At 43.0% G+C, this 20,648-nt stretch overlaps 2 protein-coding genes across 2 annotated transcripts in view; both read left to right on the top strand.

Annotated features, from left to right (window-relative positions):
* Window positions 1–20,648, top strand: part of Dtx3l (deltex E3 ubiquitin ligase 3L) — a 795,722-nt gene that overhangs the window by 158,188 nt on the left and 616,886 nt on the right. The gene's annotated exons all lie outside the window — the stretch shown is intronic.
* Slc49a4 (solute carrier family 49 member 4) overlaps window positions 1–20,648 on the top strand; it is a 70,758-nt gene that overhangs the window by 44,400 nt on the left and 5,710 nt on the right. The window contains exons 6-8 of the mRNA XM_051191406.1: window positions 1,267–1,334; window positions 3,609–3,736; window positions 19,786–19,968. Of these exons, the coding sequence (XP_051047363.1) occupies window positions 1,267–1,334; window positions 3,609–3,736; window positions 19,786–19,968 (379 nt within the window). The remainder of the gene's footprint in view (window positions 1–1,266; window positions 1,335–3,608; window positions 3,737–19,785; window positions 19,969–20,648) is intronic.

The following is a 20,648-nucleotide window of genomic DNA, read 5'->3' as shown; positions in this document are numbered from 1 at the left end:
ACAGATATCTAGGGACCTTTTCAGAAGCTTTTTATGGGAGCATGGATGTAAGCAATGAAGTGATGGACAAGTAGGTGATTTAGGAAGATAAAAACATACCAGTACTCTGAAGGACACACAGAGACTCCATTACAACAGCTAACAAGTCCTTTACATGTAGTAGCTGACTTTCCCTCAGAAAGAACTTTCTCAGCCTATGCTACTGACTTGAAGTCAGAGGACAGAGGGCAAGTTGTATAAAGGTGCATCAGTGGTGTGGGAATGTAGCATCCTGAGTGGGAGTAGCCACTAATGATCAGTGAGCACGCTGTGTGCCCCGCCGAGCTACGTCCTGGGCACAGATCATCTTGTTCATCATTTTGTAGTAAGAGGCGTAGTTGACCGGGGTCACTGAGCTTCTCAGTAGCAGGAATAGAAATGTTTTATGAGTTCAGCTTTTCTTTTTCTATCTGCTTGGCATTCATCAGACTTCTAAGTGACAAGGACATTCACAGAACAACTTACCAGGAGGAAGGCGTTACTGTGGCTTATGGTTTTAGAGATCTAGTCTGTGTTGGGGCTGAGAGATGTGGGACATCATGGCAGGGAGCAGAGCAGCCTACCTTCCCATAGACAGGGGCCCGAGATAAGATATAGTCCCTAGAGATGTGTCTCCTGTAACCTCCTTCCAGGTAGGCCCTACCTCCTGAAGCTTCTGGAACTTCTCAAGTAGTACCACCAGCTGGGGACCAAGCTGAGTCCCCTGAGGCCTAAGCATGCATATCATATCCATATATGCATATCATATTAAAATACCAGCCTTTTCCTCAACACCACATCTCTCTCATGTCTCTCCTCCCCTCCTCTCCTCCTCCTCTCACATCTCACATCCCTTGATGTAGTCTTAGGTATGGCTGGATGTCTTAGCAACAAATGATTTTTTAGTTTTATGTATGATGATTAGATTTAAACTTCTTGAAGTCAGCGTCTGTTTTCTGTCCTTTCTTCTTGAGAATTCTTTGTACTAGACAATGTTAGTGTACAGCACATGCCTGAAAATATTTAATGACATTATTTTGTTGGTTTAAGCATTCTAATAAAAATAAGTGGGGGAATATAATTATGTTGATAAATTTGTATTCATTAGTTATACATGACTCCTTTTGTTTTATCCATTTTCTTAAATAATATTTCTAGATTTGTTGCCAATTAGCTGTTAATACTGACTATAGAGGATTTCACTTATGCCAGTCTTGTGTATTAATGTGCCTGCTGCTTCGTTAACAGGTAGATGCTGGCTGGATTGGATTTTGGTCTATCGTTGGAGGTTGTGTTGTTGGGATAGCTATAGCAAGGTAAGAATATTTCATATTAAACCTGTAAGTGATGCGGTGGAGGGGGAAGTCAGAAGAGAGTGGGTTCCCCATATGAACATTACTTAGGAAAGAGCAGAGTAAATAGGCCAGAAACAGCTATTTATTCAGACTACGAGGAATGTTCATGTGGCAGAAAGGGTTCCAGCTAGTAGAAGCCTGCTTAGGAGCAGGCCTTCCTACAGTGGTTTCCAAAGGCCAGAAGTGTATTCCCTGTGTAATTAAGCTCCTTCTCCTTGTTTTATTGGAGAACAACATCTTCAAATTCCCTCCCTCAAGTGATACAATTAAAAAAATAGTAAAATGGTAAGGCAGCAGTTAGCAAGAAGGAGCCACAATCCAGAACATCTGTGGACTCAGAGATGTTCAGTGGAAATGTCTGTGGAGATCTCTGATGTCCTCACACTCTCTCATCCAAACCCATTATCTTAGAGTGTGTTAGAAGAAGAAAGGGATTCTTTATTAAAAAAAAAAATGTCTTAGAAATACAATTCTTGTGACATTGAAAGAAAGAATATCATTCACCCTCCAAGCCATTGCATCACACCAAGAGCAGCCAATCACCTCACTAGGAAGAAGAGAATCTAATTACGTATTTGAGGAGACCAGGAAGATATACAAATCCCCTCAATGTCTAAACCCTTAAAGCAATCGACACAGGATAATATATAGACCTTACAGTTTTTACATAGTGTTTCTAAGATGATGTAGGAATAAACTGAATTTATAACTTCCAAGTCACTTTTTTTTATGTTAGAAAGCACAGAAGAATAAAATATAAAAGCTAAAAGTTTGGGCAGGGAAATTTCTTAACTGTGACAAGAATCACACACAGTTTTCATGTAATAAATAATAATAAGCAGTGAGCTCAGAATTCAGACTTGCATCTGCCATCTCCTTGGGGACACATCTTGGAGGATCTTTCCAGAGTGTATAGTGTGTAGGAATTTCTTGACAAGAGCAAACCAGTCACTAACCAAGCAGCCCATTCTTCCCACCAGTAGGTGGCAGCAGCTCTCACATCATAGAGTCACTTAGTCCAGAAAACACTAACAAACGAGCACCCATATCATCAAAACAAAACAAAAAAGGATAGTATTGAAGTGTTACAAAGGACAGCTGAGTAGAGAGTAGACAATGCACTCAGTTTTGAAGGCAAATGGAAAGAACATGGTTCATGTTATACTGGGGGCATTTCTATAGTAGAAATAATCCCAGAGAATGGGGTAACTGTTTAGCTACAGCCAGAGCTGTGGTAGGAAGAAAAGCAGCAAATGGAAAGGTGGGAGAGGAGTGAAGGGCATAGCTTTTAGTTCATGTAGATTCAGGAAAGAATAGTAAGTTTTGAGAATCTGAAATGCTGTAAAACTCCCAGCACTCTCCACCCTCCAACTGATTTCCAGGTCTAATTTTGTGGCCCAGGCTGGTCTTGAACACTCCTTTCTCCTATCTCGGCTTCCTGGGTGCTAGGATTACAGCCATATGTTGCCACAGCTTAGCTGTACTCTTGCTCTTAGAAAGTTTACAATCTAGTAAGAAGACAGCAAATAAACAAATGCAAAACACAAACAGTTTCCAACAGAGGAAAGCTGTTATGTGGATATAAAACAAAAATGTGAGGCACTGTGGGGAGGACGTGAGTGAGCATGAAGGGCCATGTTGAATAAGACCTGGGTAAGTAGAGGAATAAGCAGGAGTGAGTGCTTGAGGGTCTGGGTGTTAATGTTACCAGCAGAAAGGCAACTTCGAGCAGGTATTAAAGCCAGACCCTGCGGTGGGAACCAACTTTAGCAGGATGAGAACAGAAAACAGTTCTGCAACTGGAAACGGGGGAGCAGCGCAGGGCCTGATCGTGTTGACTGCTGGATCTGCAGGCATCTGTGTGCATTCTTTGAGTGTGACTTCTGGGAGAGCCATCCTCATACATCAGTGTCAGCACTAAAACTGGCCTAATATGTATTCAGTATAGGGTGTTTAGAAAGTGTAAGAATAGAATAAAAGTCAGTTTAAAAAGTCAAAACCTGTTCTGTGAACCGTAGATTACAAACAGATTATCTTTTGTATTTTGTAGGAGGAAAATAAATTATTATTAAGTAACATCCTAGACACAAGGAAAGAAGTAAATATATATTTACAACTGGCTTTTAAAACTATGCAGGCAAAATTCAAGTAATAGTTACTTAAACAAAGTATGTGGCTAATTTAAACAATACTGAAAAGTCTAGCTAGGATTAATATGGTACTGTTTCTCTTCAGGTTTGCAGATTTTATCCGGGGTATGCTGAAACTAATTCTTCTCCTCCTGTTTTCTGGGGCTACACTCTCCTCCACATGGTTCACCCTGACCTGTCTAAACAGCATCACCCACTTGCCTTTGACGACAGGTGAGCATAGGTTATTTTGAGCTTGGGCTCAATATTTTCAGTTCACAGAAATATACATTCTCTGACAGTAGGACCGTGTCTTGTTGCCTGTCATTGTTCAGTGTATAAAGAGGCAGGCTGTGGCAATGGCCTTACCGGTAAGTGTCATTGGGGAGGCACCAGGGCCTGAGATCAGAGCCCCATAACCTGCATAAAAGGGTGAGGGCAAGGAGCTCTTGCAGAGGACTTGTCATTGGAGTTGATTTTACTCTAGCCCCACGCTGGAATGGCAAAATGTTGGTTGTTAGTCTTTAGCTCTTTCGGGGGCCTGCCACCCAGCTACCAAATAAATCACACACGGAGACTTTTTCTTACTTATGAATGCCCAGCCTTGGCTTGGCTTGTTTCTAGCCAGCTTTTCTCAATCTAAGTTATCACCTTCTGTCTTTTGCCTCGGGGCTTTTTCCTTTTCTTCTGTAATCTTTCACACTTACTCCATGGCTGTCTGGGTCGCTGGCCCCTTCTTTTCTCACTCCTTGATCTCCCCTCTCCTTTCCTCTTTCCTCCCAGATTTTCCTTTCTGTTTATTCTCTCTGCCTGCTAGCCCTGCCTGTCCTTTCTCCTGCCTCACTTCTGGCCGTTCACCTCGTTATTAGACCATCAGGTGTTTAAGACAGGCAAAGAATCACAGCTTCACAGAGTTAAACAAATGCAATATAAAAGAATGCAACACATCTTTGCATCATTAAAACAAGTGTTCCACAGCATAAATAAATGGAACACACCTTAAAATAATATTCTACAACAAGGACTCAAGTTCACTTTCTAGCAGACATGTCAGGTGGCTCCTAACCACATGTAGCCCCAGCTCCCAGGGATCCAACCCTTCTGGCCTCCAAGGGTAATTGAACTCATTTGGGCATACCCATGCTGGGGGGCTCAGATACAGGCAGATCCATGTAGCTTATTGGCTTGCTAGCCTGTTCCAACAAAGGGACTTCAGGTTCAGTGACAGACCCTGTCCTAAAAAGTAAAGTGGAAAAGGATCAAGGGAAGACACCTAAAATCAGTGTCAGGCCTCCACATGCATGCCCTTGTGTTCATGTGCAACTGCACACATGTGTACATCACACACACATGTGTACATCTCACACACACACACACACACACACACACACACACACACACGCTCGAATGAAGAGGCTTCCCTTGTCCCATCACCATCTGTCATCCCAGACAGAAAGAATGCAAGGAAGAATTGCATGTTTCCCACAGGGAAGTGTCCTCTTTATGTTATCTCACATAGCGTGAAAATGCTTTTGTGTAAAATTCACACCAGAGCATAACACACTTTATCCTGTTTATAACTGTTACTGAACAGTACAGTAAAAGCAAAGCATGACTCTGTGTAAACTATACCTCAGTACAATTCTCTGAACTGGCCTGGTCCTCAGTTTATATGGCATTATCACATCATCTGTACAGAAACATGGTTTCTGGAAATGACTTTTGGAAGTTACTGTATCCAGCTTACTTAGTTTATGTAACTGACCAGGAATATTTGTAGTTGCTGTTATTTTTATTGCTATTACTAATATAAGTTCTGAGGGTTTTGTGTATATGTGTGTGTGGTTGGTCTAGTAAGTTGCATAAATGGAGTGGCTCAACAACAGCCCAAAGTATTGTCTTATATCCCATGGAATGGAAAGCGACCTGCCATAGGGGCCTGGGCTGAGGGCTTCATGAGGACTCGGAGAATCTCTTGCCCCACCTCTGGGGCCAATGCTTCATAGCATGCTGCAGCTCCCTTAACTTTGCTCACAGTTGCATCTGTGCCCTCCTGTTGCTCCGCCTCAGTTTTCAGGGATGCTCGGCTCACATTGGGCCCACTCCGATAATCCAGGATAATCTCCCCATTTCAGACTCACTGATAAACTCAAGAGACTGAAACATCAGTCTTGGGGGGAGGGGATCATTGTGCCGGCCCCAGGGTCTTGTCCATGACTGTTTCTTCCTCTCTTCTAATAAAAGTGCTTAAGATGCAGGTTTCTTACTCGTTTTATCAATAAGTTTTAGCCACCATGGATTAGGTGCTCAGTTATAGGATCACTTATTGTGAAATGCAATGAGGGATTAATGTCATAGCAGCATTTGATATTGGTACGTGGGAGTAAATAAGAATCTGAAGGCTTGAAGGGGCCACTTGGCCAGCGGCATGTGCCCCGCCCCCACCCCCACCCATGTTGCTTAGAATTTCTGCACATCCTACTTTGGATCTCTGCAGTCTAGAATTACCAGGATCTGAACATGAGCAGTATCAGACCCTGGGACGCACAGCCACTTTCACACAGGTAAATAAGCAGCAGTGTAAGGTTGGCAGACTGCCCTAGCCAGCCTAGAGTGCCCCGGCAAACTCACAAGGGGCCACACTGGGACTTGACATCTACTGGACTCCACTGCAGCCTCCAGTCCTGGGACATTCCCACTGCCAGTAGACTGGGGTTCATTCTGATCATGTCATAGCTCCAGAAATTAGTTCTTCAACAGTTGGTGTAATGATGAGCAAACCTCCACAAAACTGATCTAGAACAGTGTGACTGGATTTAGAGCTCTACTGTTGCCCATCAGTCTCACACACCCTGCAGTAATTGTTATTCTTTCCTCTTTAAGTGGCTGCTAAGTTGTCAGGATGTATACACTTACTCAATTGTTGCCCCTAAGTGGGTGAACAGAGTAATTGTAGCTATTTATTTTGTTCTTTGAAGCACCATTAAAAATTGATACCATACTAAGTAAGCATTGAGAACAGAGAGTAGGCTGGCAAAGCCCCACATACATATAAACATGCTTGCTGCCTTGCCTCACAACCTGAGTTCAAGCCCCAGACCCACACGGAGAAGCAGAGAGTTGCCTTTATACATGTGAACCCACACTGTTAAATAAGTAAATAAATAAATCTAATTTTATATATGCCCAGATTAAATAAATTTTTAGATAAAAAGTAAGTTTTGGTTTTGTTTTTTTAAAGGGAAAATGCTGGGAACCTCCACTCCTGCCATCTGCTTTCACATCTCGAGCTGTGAAGCCTAGGTGTCCAGTGTAACAATTAGACACTGACTAAAAACCTGTGACTGTTTATATACCAGTGTTCCCACAGGGGCTTCAAACAGTTAGGCAAGTGTTCAGGCAGCTTTCTTTTTAAATGTATTTAATTGTATGTGTATGGTTGTTTTGCTTGCTGGATGTCTGAGCACCACATGCACACTGTGCCACAGAGGCCAGAAGAGGGTGTCAGATCCCTGGAAGCTGTGAGCTGCCTTGTGGGTGCTGGGAATCACACCCAGATCTCTGGAAGAGCAGCCAGTGGTCTTAACTGCCGAGCCATCTCTCCAGCCCACTGGGCCTGCCTGCCTATCTATCTATCTATCTATCTATCTATCTATCTATCTATCTATCTATCTACCTACCTACATTCTGGTATAGTTTAGCAACTAGGCAGCACTCAGGTGCAACCATCTTAGTTTACAGCTCTTCTTGTCTGTGGAATTACATGCAGTTTTTTTTTCCCCACGATCCCATTTAGAAGTCAGTATCTGTGTGACTCTACAAAACCATTGTCATGAGTGCTTGATGACAACCATTGGTTATTATAAGACAGTGCAACTATCAAGTTCAGTTGCAGCTTCATCTTTGAGTGGAAGAATTAGGAGGGGGTTTGATTTTTATATCTGCTTTTGTCTGGATTTGTATAGTGAGTGTGTCTGTCTTTTACAGTCAGGGGCAGAGTATATTTGAAAGCTGTACATCTCTTTAATCTTCCACGGATACAATTGACCTGATCAAGACCACATTTTCCAGTCTCTGGTGGAAAAGAATTCTGCTGGGCAGAAGCAGCAGATTTCTAATTTAAACGAGGGCCGGACTGGAAGGTTGAAATTGATGTACCCATCTTGACACCCAGGAAAATGTTCACTGTACTGATGTCACAATATTTAGATAAATTTTACTGTTGTTTTCAGTTCAAGTCAGTTTTCAATGTCACTTGGGGTAAGAAATAGTTTTTAACTACCCCGGGTTGAGAAGTAGCTTGTGCCACCTCCCTCTACAGTGCCACCACCTTTCTTATTCCATACTGAATATCTCTGAGTGAGTTTTGTCCTCCTTGCCAGGTGGACAACCTGGAGCATGGATTTGTGTCTCATAAATTCTGTCCCCAGCCTTGCACCTGGGAAGGGAGGTGGGGGTGGGGATATTACCTCATCCTGAGCCTCAGCAGATAGAACTTCCAGCCTGCAGGTTCAGCAGCTGCTGGCTGTCACTCTTTGTCATTCAACACAAGCTACAGGGAAGGCAAAGGGCACATTTTAATGGAACAATGGGGAATTTTAATAAATCTATCACAGACACTCCTTCTGCCTTTGTAAAAATCTGACCTAATTCCTTTTAAGTGAAAGAGGTTCCACGAAGGGAAATTTACTACAGAATCTAATTATGGACAGATCTAGACCTCGAGGTTGATGTTTAAAGTCAGTGACGGCAAGTTCATGTTTCTTTTTAGTGAGCATTCTTAGGCAGGAAATGTGTAGCCCTCTTTGCTAGAATGCTTGCTATTTCTCTTGTGGGTTTTATAAGGCAGGAGAATCTCCGTGAACAGTGTGAAGCATAGCAGTATTGTGGTCAAAACAGGCAGTGTCTGTTCCCTAAGACTGTTAGCCCAGCATCTCAGCCATCTCTGTGTCTGTTGTGTCTGTACATCTGCTGTTCCAGCAGGGACAGAATCATGTAATGGCATGCTCGTCACTAAACAGAGGCTAGTGTATACACATAACTGTGGATGTAATAAGCAGAAACCCAGTTTTCTGTCACTGCTGTCTCACTGCCCCGTTAGTCTCTATGTATCCACCTATCTTGATATTAGTGTTGCCATCTCTGCTCAAGAAAAACTGGGTCATGCTTTGTCTCTGAAGGCACAAGGGGTTGATATATGAACTTGCTTGCACACATCCTCTTGGAGACTGTTAGCAGTATGCATTTTTTTTCCTCTTGGGAAAACTTAGTATTTAAAATTCCATTATTAATTAACTGAAGTATTTACAGTGGGGCAAATAAATAACTTCATGACTAGATAACGTGAGCTCAGAATCTTGAGGCTTCTGCTATAAACAAAACGATGCAAGCACATTATTCACCTGACCTGAGAATGAGATGTCTAGCCCTGTTAGATACAACTCATGCAGTCATTTTTTACTGAACAGATGAATGCTTGGGAAATGACATTTTGAAAAATGTTAGCACTTTTGCGTTGAGTTTGCTGAAACAATATAATTTGACTGTTTGACAGAAGTTGCATTGGGAGTGATTATTCATCTAATTTCATCTCAGCTTACTAGAATGAGTGTGGTGGCGCTACCCAGAAAGCCCGGGGTGAGAATGGAGGAAGATGTCCTACTAGACAGACGCCCCGTAGAGCCATAGCTGACCGCGGTTAGCTTCAGTGTCATCTCAAGAGAGGAAGCATCCGCAGCTGTTGAAAGGCATGTGATGTGTAGGCCAGGGAGTGAGCTGCTCTGTTTCCATGCGCTTTGCCTTTATTAAGGTAATTATTCCCACTTTAACAGCACTCAAAAAGTAAAAGTGTACACATGCCCCCTTCAGCTATGCCCCATTTTAATAGCATGCAAAAATTAAAATCATACTCATGGCCCCTCATAGAATGATGAATATGATTTTTAAACATATTTTTAAAGAAATAGGGAAGCTTTCAGGAATTAAGATTTAAAAAAAAGAGTAACTTAACTATTTTCAGTTTTGTTGTTCTTACTCATGACCATTAGTAACAGCTCAAAACAGGAAAGCAGAATGTGCATTAAAAGAAGAGCATGGCTCTGTGACACTCAGGGCATAACACTCCTAAGAGCTGGGAAAGTGGCTCACAATAGTGTGAGAACCCAGATTTGACACCCCAGAACCCATGTAAAGAAGCCAGGGGCAGCCGTGCAGGTCTGTAGCCTGGGTGCTGCACAGTGGGATGGGGAGACAGAGAGAAACAACCTGGAAGCTCACGGGCCGGCTTTCCTGGCCAGTGCCTGCCTCCAGGTAGGTGGAACGAGGACTGATGCCCAAGGTTGTACTCAGACACCCACACGTGCACAGGGACATAAACACCCGTGCGTATGTGCTGTGTGCCACACAAAGGATGCTTCAGAGGTGACTTCTGAAAGTAATAAAATGCTCAGAGGATCTGCTGAAGAAGATCTTGTAATAGTTATCTGTGAAAATGTTCGAGAGAAGTAAGTCCTGGGCAGAACTGTTTGTGGCGGGTGGAAGGCAGTCAGTCAGTCAGCACTCATGATTTAATAGTAGACTGCCTTCTTCAGAACCATAAATAATTGGTGGGTCTGGGAAGTGTCTGATAAACCTACATGCTGGTATCGTTTCACAACCAGTCTCCAGGCCCACTCTTTCAAGGATTATTTGTTGTGCTTCATTTCTGCAAGATAATTACTTTGCCTTTCAGCCATACAGAACTGTAAACATAGCGAGCAGTCAATTTTTATGGGACTAAAGTATGCCAGCAAAGAGGCCAAACAAGGGTGCCTGCAAATTAACAGCACAAAAGGAAATCATAGTCTCTAATGACATCGCACCCAATATTCCCGTCCTCATCTGGACCAGTTTCATGGACCACATGCTGAATTTTCAGCAGATTATGAGGGCTCCAGCAGTTACTTTGTAGGGAGAAAATGCGATGATGTGAAAAGAGTCACAGCTCAGTAATGGAGAATCAGAGAGCCGGGCCTGCTGACATATACCTAGAACCCCAGCTGCTTGGGAGGCTGGAGCAGGAGGTCATAAGTCCATTGCTTAATGGGGCTGTAAAGTGTCTGTGTGTGGGTGTGGTTTGGGTTTTGGTTTTCAGGATTTATTTTTATGTATATATGGTTGTGTGCATGTGCGTGCAAGTACCCATGGAGGCCAGGGGGTTCTAGAATTACAGACAGAGATCAGTTGACAAGCACATCTTCAACCTGCTTGGTCTTAGGGACCTAATTCAGGCCCTCACAAGAACAGTGCATGCTCTTAGGTACTGAACTATCTCCAGCCCCTGTAGGTGTGTTTTGTTCTGTGTGTTCAGCCTGCTGTGTGTGTGTGTGTGTGAGTGTGTGTGTGTGTGTGTGTGTGTGTGTGTGTGTGTGTGTGATGTAAATAGCATTGTGAATATTTCCATTTACTGCTTGCTGTTTCTTTTCACCTGGATTTCTATTTCCAAAAGAGGTGGGGAAACAGGGAGCAGTTCTAGTAAAGGTCTCATCTAATAATTGCCAGTCATCTTTCCCAGCTTTCTCTTGAAATAAAAGCTCTGTCATTATTCACCATAAGAAAACTCACCTATAAAGAGTATTCATGTCCTAAACCTACTTTAGAGAAATTTCTTAACTCTTTCAAGGTAATTCATAATAAACTTTGTTTTACATGATTATATCTTATTTCTTTTTCTATTTTGTTGTTATTGTTTGTTTGTTTTTTGAAGACAGGGTTTTTCTGTGTAGCCCTGACCGTCCCAGAACTCACTCTGTAGATCAGGCTGGTCTCAAACTCGTCTGCCTCTGCCTCCTGCGTGCTGCGATTAAAGGAGTGCACCACCACTACTCAGTTATCTTCTTTCTTTTTTAAAATAATTTTATTTATTTATGTATTTTTTTTTAGATATGAGTGCTTTGTCTGTATATATTGCTGCATGCCAGAAAAAGACATCAGATCCCATTATAGGTGGTTGTGAGCCACCATGTGATTGTTGGGAATTGAACTCCAGAATTCTGGCAGAGCAGCCAGTGCTCTTAACCGCTGAACCATCTCTCCAGCCTGCTATCTTATTTCTTAGTAAAACTGTAAACAAATCCTGGTTACTCTTGTCTATCCAGGAGCACCAAAAGAGCTTGGTTTTTACATTCTGGAAAATGTCTTTTTTGCTACAGAGTTAAAATTTGTCACTCATCTGCTTAAATGAACTTTATCCATCTGATACAATGTGTCATTCAGTAAGTGAACCTCTGGGCTAGAGAGGTGGCTCAGTAGTTAAGAATGTACTGTGCTCTTGTAGGGGACTGGAATTTGGTTCTCGGTATGCCTAGGGCATCTCAATTTTTTTATAACTCCTGCTCCAGGGGGACCCACAGTCTCTGGTCACCAAGAGTACCTGCACACATGTGCACATAACCACACATGCACAATTAAGAATAATGAAATAAATTAACCTCACATTGGAGATGTAGTTCAGTTAGTGGAGTGCCTGCCCTATGTTCTAGGTATGGTGATTCATGCTTGGAGGCAGAGAATCAGAAACTCAAGGTTTTCTTCAGCTACATAGCCAGTGCAACGCCCCTGAGCTACTTGACACCCCGACTCAAAAGAAACAATAATAACAATAAAATTTTAGTGGGTCTTTTCTGTAGTTTCAGATATAACTTTATCTGATGGCAACTTGCAGATCTCCCACCGGTGACCTATAATCGCTGTTCAGCAGCAAGCCCTGGAGCAGACCACCCCCTCCCTCTCACATTAGTGGCCTTCAGCATCTGGAGACAGCTAGCATGTCTGGCCTGAGTCTGAAATCTGAACACACACCCTGCCCACAGCTCAGCAGCCATGTCAACACTCCACTGATCAACTCGGACCCTTTGGTTTCACCCTTCCTAGTGTGTATCAGGGTCTTCCTTAAAACATTGCTAGACTGGGGCCCGTGAGTTGGCTCAGCAAGTAAAGGCACTTATGGGGTGCGGAATTGAACCCACCTAAGGGTGAACGGAGAGAACTGACTCTACAGAGTCGTCCTCACACACACACACTTAACAATAATGTTTTCAAGTGTGTTAGAACCCCTGTTAGGTGGTTGTGAGCTGCCCGGGTGCTGGGGACCTCTGAGCCACCTCTCCAGCTCCAACACTTGTTAAATTACAAACAAAATATTCCTGGAACTGGTGTACCCACCTTCCTGCTGTGCTCACAGCTGGGGACCCAGGGGGTATGGCTGCTTATGATCAGGCATGAGATTACCTTTTTATGATAATGCGTGTGGGGGACCTTGGCAGATTCCATGGCAGGTGAGGGTGACTGAGGCAGAGGGACAAACATGCCAGGCAGACAGAGCTTAGTGAGAAGATTTATTAGAAAAGGAAGTGGGGGGCAGGGGAGAGAAAAGAGGTAAAGAGACAGGGAACAGAAGAGGGAGACAGGGAAAGTCCTGTCTGCCCCAGGGGAACAGAAGGAAAGAGAGAACTTAAGTGGGCAGGGTCTTAATTTTAAATGTGTCCTTTGCACTGGCATGCAGACCATGCAACCATGAAACCCTGGGCTGACCAGGGTACTGCCTGAGTGCATTCCGTCAGGTGACAGGGGCAGGCCAGCAAGCCTGAATCCTTACACCTTCACTGCTAGAAATGGCTGCCAAGGCAGGAGATAGCAGAAGAGGAGGGATCTCAGTGTTTACTGCTGTAGCCTCGCAGCCCACATGTGATAGGCTGCTGACAAATTCTTTTGAAGAAAGACTCAAGCTAAGTTTTCCCTCGTAGATGCTTAAGCAGTAATTTGTGACCCACTCTGCAGATAGATGATTAAAATTCTTTTCATCTGTAACCCTTGGATGCTCTGCTTTCAGTTCTGTCAATCTGTCTCTATGCAATCACTTCCAGCTTTGGTGTTGAATACAGATTTGAGGCACAAGCCATGTGTATCAGTACTATTGAATAAAAAATACCAACCTTTGGTGTCTTTCAGTCCCACACAGTGGCTTGGTGGCAAACAAGCTAGAGCCTGTAGTCCTGGACAGTATTAACACTGAGATGGGGATTCATGGAGGTGACGTGGAAATAAAAGGAGACCATCTTCTACAGAAGCAGAATTGTCCTTTAATTGAAACAATGAAGGGCAGTCTCTCCAGGAGAGTGGAGCCTGTGCACAGGGACTTAGGGGTCTACAAGGCAAAGAAGGGAACTTTCGGGGTGGCAGATTCCATCCGCAGGTCAGTTCCCTATAGTCTCAAGGTGGTAAATACCAAGGGAGGCAATGACTTCCCACCTGAGGCTTTTAGGTCATTAACCCCTCACTGTAATTTAACTTGTTGAGGGATTTGTTGTTTTCTTTCAGGATTTCAGTCACTTTAATTTAAGACACTTAATTTACCTGACCCAGGGAGGTGATAAGATGTTGATAACATGTGAATGCTGACACAGAATCTTCCAAGTCCAGAGTTACAAAGTTGCTGCATGTGCCTGGCAAGGGAGCTACCAGTAAGCTACACCCAGCCCTTCTCGGGAATGTAACTGCTGATCCCTAGGGCAATGGTTCTACACCTGCAGGTCTCAACCCCTTGGGCTGAATGGCCCTTTTGCAGGGATCACCTCAAACCATTGGAAAACACAAATATTTACATTACAACTCCTAACAGTAGCAGAACTACAATTATGAATTAGCAATGAAAATAATATTAAGGTTAGGGTCACCACATGAGGAAGGTATTAAAGGGTTACAGCATTAGGAAGGTTGAGAATCACTGTCCTTGGGGTTTGTGTAGTTTACTTAACAAAAATGTATTTGTATGTAGTTTTCTCTCTCTAAAGTATAGTTATTTGGTTTGTCATGGGAATGACTACTTCCAGGGCTGTGATCCAATTTATATGCCTGACATTCATCCATTTTAACTGTACTTTGTATTATACAGAATTTTTTTTTTCAGTTTAAGCTGCAGACCCATGAAATCTTATTAGCTGTTTTTGAAAAAAAAAAAAAAAAAAAAAAAAAAAAACTACATCAGCACTTCATTTGTGTTTGTTGTGCTGAATTACCTTGTCGTTTTAATTGAAAGGCAGTCTATTATAATTTTTGTCTCGCTATTATAAAAAGTCATGGAAATATTTAATGATTGTGTAGTTTGAACCTTCTGTGATGAGCAGGAAATCATCCTGTCTTCTTGACTTTGAATAGATGACACTCACTCACTGAATATATCAAGGCTGAACTGAAATTCAAGTAGAAATGAAATTCAGACTCTGACAGCTTCGACGCTCTGCATGCCCCTGAACGCTAAGGGATGTGTGGAATCAGTGTGCTCACAGCTGTCTTTACCTCGTTCTGATTAGGATGATGTTCGCTTAACTCTTCCCTGTGTAAATTGTTTGATTCTTGGTTTCTGCAGTAGAAAATGATTTCAGCATAGCCATACAGTGATGTCTGTTTGTTTTTTAAAGCCCTCTTAATCATTTTTATAGTAATGAAAGAAACAAATACTGAGATTGAAGAGATGGTTTGGCCCCTACTGCTGTTGCAGAAGACCCCAGGGTACCATTCCTAGCACCCACATGGGACATCTCACAACCACACCTGTAACTCCAGCTTTAGGGGACCCAGCATCCTCTTACGGCCTCCTCAGACACTCGCACACGCACGTGCAGGCATGCACACACACACACACACACACACACGCACTTGCGCACGCACGCGCGCGCACACACACACACAAACACACACACATACCTTTAATGGAGATGGAGGCAGCTGTGTTTTCACTAGTGGCCCTTGAAGTTATGCCACCGTTTATTCTACACCTGTCGTAGCCACATGTCATAGTCCATCTGTCCTGCATATTACCATGTGTCTAATAAGTGAAGTGGGACTAGTGATGCCAGGGATCCTGGACCGTGGGGGGAGGGGTACAGAGCCACTGACAGCACTGATGGTTTCTGAGTCGTGGAGCGAACAGACTCTAGGAAGTAGAACCCTATCAGCTGTCAGTGTCCATTTGTAATGAAATTTCTCTCTTGTTCCTCAGGTCAGATATACACATAAAACAAACCAAAGACAACAACAACAAAACCCCCTAAAATTTAAATAGTAGAAAAAGAAAGTAAAGTGGCATATTTCCCTTCTGCTGTGCCTCTGTCTCCCATTCTAGAGACAGCCCTGTCACCAGTTTCTTCTGTGCTGTGGGGAATTCTAGACATCTCTCTCTCTCTCTCTTTCAGCAGCTTTTCATGTGTGGACCTAGCAATATTCATGTATACAAGTTCCCTTGTTTTTAATGGTCATGTAGCATACCTTTGCTTCAAGAACCTTGGGGGGTTATTTAGTTTGTTTTTGTTGTTGTTCTTGTCAGTGGTGGCTTACTGTAGTTGGATTTTTGTTTGTTTTTGTTTTTTTCTCATTTTGTTGAGACAGCTGGGCTTAAACTTGCTATGTAGCCCAGGATGACCCGGAATTCCTAATCTTCCTGTTTCACCATGTGCTGGGGTTTCAGGCACAGGTCACCATGCCTAGTGTCCTTGTATTGGAATGCTGTTAAATACAATTTCACCAAACAACCCCCAAAGGTGACATACAACACACACACACACACACACACACACACACACACACACACAATTTGTATGGGTATGGGTTTGTATGTGTGAGTGCCTGTACCTGTGTTGCCCAGAAGAGGACTTCTGATCCCCTGGGGCTGGAATTACAGGTGTGAGTGCTGATAAGTAAGCTTGTGTCCTTTACAAAGACAGTGGTTGCTCTTAGTCTGTGAGTTTTTCTCTGGCCCCATTTATCTTGTCTTTAATCTTTGCATATACCACAAACAGCATCTCTGCGACTGCCTTGCATATGTCTGCAACCACACAGATAGAGCATAAAGTCCCAGACATGGAACTGCTCCATCAAAGAGTAAACAAATTATTTAAGTTAGATATTTCCATATCACCCACCAGAAGATGAACTACAGGGCCATCAGCAGTGTTAAGTTCAGTAGAACTTACACCTTTCCAGGGACATTTCTTCAGAGGCTCCTTGTGGGTGTGGTCCAAGACAGCTCCTTGGCCTTGAGGTTGTCTGACAAGGTCTGGCTTCTCCGACCGCCACTCTTCATGGGTAACCCAGGTGTGTCTGTGTAGCAAGCTTGGTATAAGTCAGTAGACTCTCATCTCACCTTTCAAGACCCTATACCCAGTCCCCTTCCATTGTGTACTACTTATTATATTTTCAATTGCAATATCTGTTCTCTTGTATTGATCATGATTGTTTCAGTCATTATATTTTAATTTACCTGATTATAATTTAATGTAGGGATACAGTTCCTTCAAAAATACAAACATAGGTTTGGGTTTTGTTTTGTTTTGCTTTGCTTTGTCTTGTTATGTTTGATTTGTTCTGTTTTGAAACTAGATCTTGCTGTAGCCCAAAATGTCTTGAGAAACCTCTGTGGAGTCCAAGCTGGCTTTGAACTCAAATCCTCTCTTTTCCTGTCCTGAGTGCTAGGTTTACAGATATGAGCCAGAGTGTTAAGGTGGGAAGGTTATTTCTAGCCATGTTTCCTAAAACATCCAATTCCATCAGTATGTGATCCTGTGTTCAGTAGTAGTTAGTACTTGCTGGTCCTTACGAATTTTTGTTGTTATTTATTTCAATGCTTTTTTGTTTTAAACCCTAGTGGATTTGTTCTTGGGTGGGTAGTCCTCTCTGCTCTGATTACCACTGACCAATCATTAAATGACTGTACATTGGAAACAGAATACACTATAAAATCTATATTCACACATGAGTCACGCATGAGTCATGTGACTGACATCCAACCATTAGATTGTGAGCATGGGGTGCTAGGTTGTGCTTTATCCCTGAATCTCTTGGGGTGGGGGCGGGGCTGAAGAAGTGGCTCAGTGGTCAAGAGTGCAGACTGCTCTTGCAGAGGAACTGAGTTCAGTTCCTAGCACCTATAACTCCAGCTCCAGAGGAATGCAGTACCTCTGGCACCCTGGGCATGTGCACTCACACAGGAGCAAGCTCGAACACACACACACACACACACACACACACACACACACACTCATTGGAAAAAAATGAAACTCTTATGGGCAGCGGGCAGCAGGGTGTCATGCAAGCCTGACAACCCTGAACCCATATAAAGGTGGAAAGAGAGAACCAACTCCCACAAAGTAGTTCTCTACCCTCTACATGAGCTCCATGGCACTTGCACTCAATGCCTGTCTAATGGGTAACCTGGCTGCTCATGTGTCTGTAACAGGGCTACCGTGTCCCCCAGGAGTAGGGATGGATAGGCTCTGTGTCATCCTTTTTTTTTTTTTCTTTCTCCAGACAGGGTTTCTCTGTATTGTTTTGGAGGCTGTCCTAGAACTCACTCTGTAGACCAGGCTGACCTCGAACTCACAGAGATCCACCTGCCTCTGCCTCCTGAATGCTGGGATTAAAGACGTACACTACCAGTGCCTGGCTCTCTCTGTCATTCTTTTGTGTCTAGCTTCATATCTCTCTCTCACACACAGAAATAAAGGGAAGCCAAAGTAATTACCAGCTCTTTACATAGTTAGAAGCTACTACTCTATAGTCCTGGAAAGCGGGAGGAAGTGGACAGGAGGCAGCAATGAGGGCGGTCAGAGAAGCTGAACCAGAGGCACTGTTGTCCTCTTACCGCTGCTCCTGCTGTAGATGGGTAATGATTGCAGTCTGCTGTGCTCAGTTCTGCTGCTTTGAGACACCAGAATCTATGAATGAGAATGACGGGTAAGGGATTTGGTTTAAGGCCTTCACTTCCTGCAACTTCTGTACAGCTTTTTGCTTTCTTTCTTTCTTTCTTTCTTTCTTTCTTTCTTTCTTTCTTTCTTTCTTTCTTTTTTTCTCTTCTTCTCTTTTGTTTTGTTTTTTGAGAAGGTTTCTCTATGTATAACTCTGGCTTCCCTGGAACTCACTGTGCAGACCAGGCTGGCTTCAAACTCTCAGAGATCCATTTGCCTTTGCTGGGATTAAAGGTGCTAGCCACCACCACCTGGTTAGCAATTTTTTCCTTAATAAATCTTTATAACAAAAGTCTTTTTCTTCTAACTTTAAGCTTATACACACTCTGTGCATTATTGTCAGCAGATATCTTTATTATAATACAGGTACATTATTATAACTGTCCCCCACTGGCTCCGTTCACCTTTGAACTTGAATTACGGAAAGCATGTAGACAGACAGGAGCGGTGGAAATGTTATAATGGCATGCTCTTCTCTAAGCATTTGTGCAAGCATCAGGAGGTACCCTTTCCATCAGATTTCAGTACAAAATAACGTTAGCAGGCAACCCTGCTAAGCTGTGATCTTACCACCCTCGTCACCTTTTAATATCTGTTTGTTTTCGAGAGAGTGTCTAAGTAGCCTGGACTGGCCTCGAACTTGCAATCCTCTTGCCTCAGCCTCCCCAGTGCTGTGATTAGAGGCAGGCGTTGCCAGTGCTGGCTCAGCATGGTATCAGTGTGCGTTTGGGGTGAAAACAGCCCTTATTTAAAAAGACACTGGCACAGTACCGCTTACCATCTGAGAGTCAGCTCTCCTGTATTCTCTGCAAGGACACTGAGTGCCTCGGGTGGATCGTGGATGCCACTGTGAACCAGACTCTGCATGAGCAATTTGCAATAACATTTCATCTGTCTTACATATTTATTCTTGCATTTTAAGTCTCTTTAAAATTGTAAAATGTGACAAGATTTGTTAATTACCTTGCTGCATTTTATTTCCTAAACTCATTTGCCTATGACTTGTAGAAAAAAATATTTTTGTTTTTATGAATCTTTTCATCAGAAGTTTTATTATTTTTTTAATTACATTTATTTATTGTGTGGTACTTGTGCCACACCACACAGGTAGAGGTTAGAGGACAATCTGTGTGAGTCTGTTCTCTCCTCCCACTGGGTGGGTTCTGGGAATTGAGTCAGGCTTGGTGGTGGGTGCCATCCACACTGAGCGGAGCCATCATGCCGGCACAGAATGTTTTTAATTCAACTCTAATGCTAAATTGCTTTTGTGCTTTGGAATAATCCAACAGAAAGAGAAAGCAAATAAACTGTAATCATTCAGCAATGAAACCTGTTCTTACTGTAGAAAATCTCCGTGAGGAGATGACAGTACTATGATGTCCTGTCAGACTTCCATCACCACTGAAGCAACTCCAGAGCTGGTGCTTGGGAAAACCCAGAAGCCCCATCTGCCCTGACTCGTCACTGCTGACGTCTGTGAACTAAAATGTTTGTGCTTTATTTTAGTGACACTGTACGCCTCCTGCATCCTCCTGGGAGTGTTCTTGAACAGCAGCGTTCCTATATTTTTTGAGCTTTTTGTGGAAACTGTCTACCCCGTTCCAGAAGGAATTACTTGTGGAGTTGTCACTTTTTTAAGTAATATGTTTATGGGAGTGCTTCTATTTTTTCTCACATTTTATCATACAGGTAAGAATTTGATTCTTTTTATTTGCTGTCTAGATGTGTTTGTGGAACTGATGGATAGGGGACCTATGTGGAGAATTCTCACTAAAGCATATTACTTTTTGTAAGCTTTCACACACCAATAAAATGATAACCGCAGTTAGGTTTTTTTTTTTTTTTTTTTTTTTTTTTTTTTTTTTTAAAGTGTGCCCACAGGCACCCCCGCCCCTAGAGTGTTTGAATTAACCACCTGTGTGGAAAGAATTGACATTTATTTTCGTGTCTTCCCAGCCCCCCCCCACCCTCCTACCCCCCCTACCCCCCCCACCCCCCGGCCAGGTGATTCCAATACTATTAAATGTACATAGAGGCTGCTCTCTGAGCAGAGTGTAAATTAGTGTCAGGGGTTTGTATGTGGTCCAGAGTCTTGGGGACAAATGAGAGGAAGTCAATAAGCTGAGCTGTTCTCTACAGCCAGCGCGACACTCCAGGAGGCCACGTTGTATATAGGGAACTTCCTGACAAGCCTATAATTGAAATAACCATGTTAACCTCCTTGGCCAAAAATTACATCTTCAAAACGAAGCAAAGTCATAACAACTTGAACCTCTCCTAACTGGAAAATCATTATGAAAATGATTTTCATAACGTGATTAAAGACAAACTAGATGGCTGCTGTCAGTCAGTGTTGAACATAAAGGGTT

The sequence above is a fragment of the Phodopus roborovskii genome, unplaced genomic scaffold (genome assembly GCF_943737965.1).
Source record: "Phodopus roborovskii unplaced genomic scaffold, PHOROB, whole genome shotgun sequence".
Lineage (NCBI taxonomy): Eukaryota > Metazoa > Chordata > Mammalia > Rodentia > Cricetidae > Phodopus > Phodopus roborovskii.
This window is presented reverse-complemented; position numbering and strand designations above follow the sequence as displayed.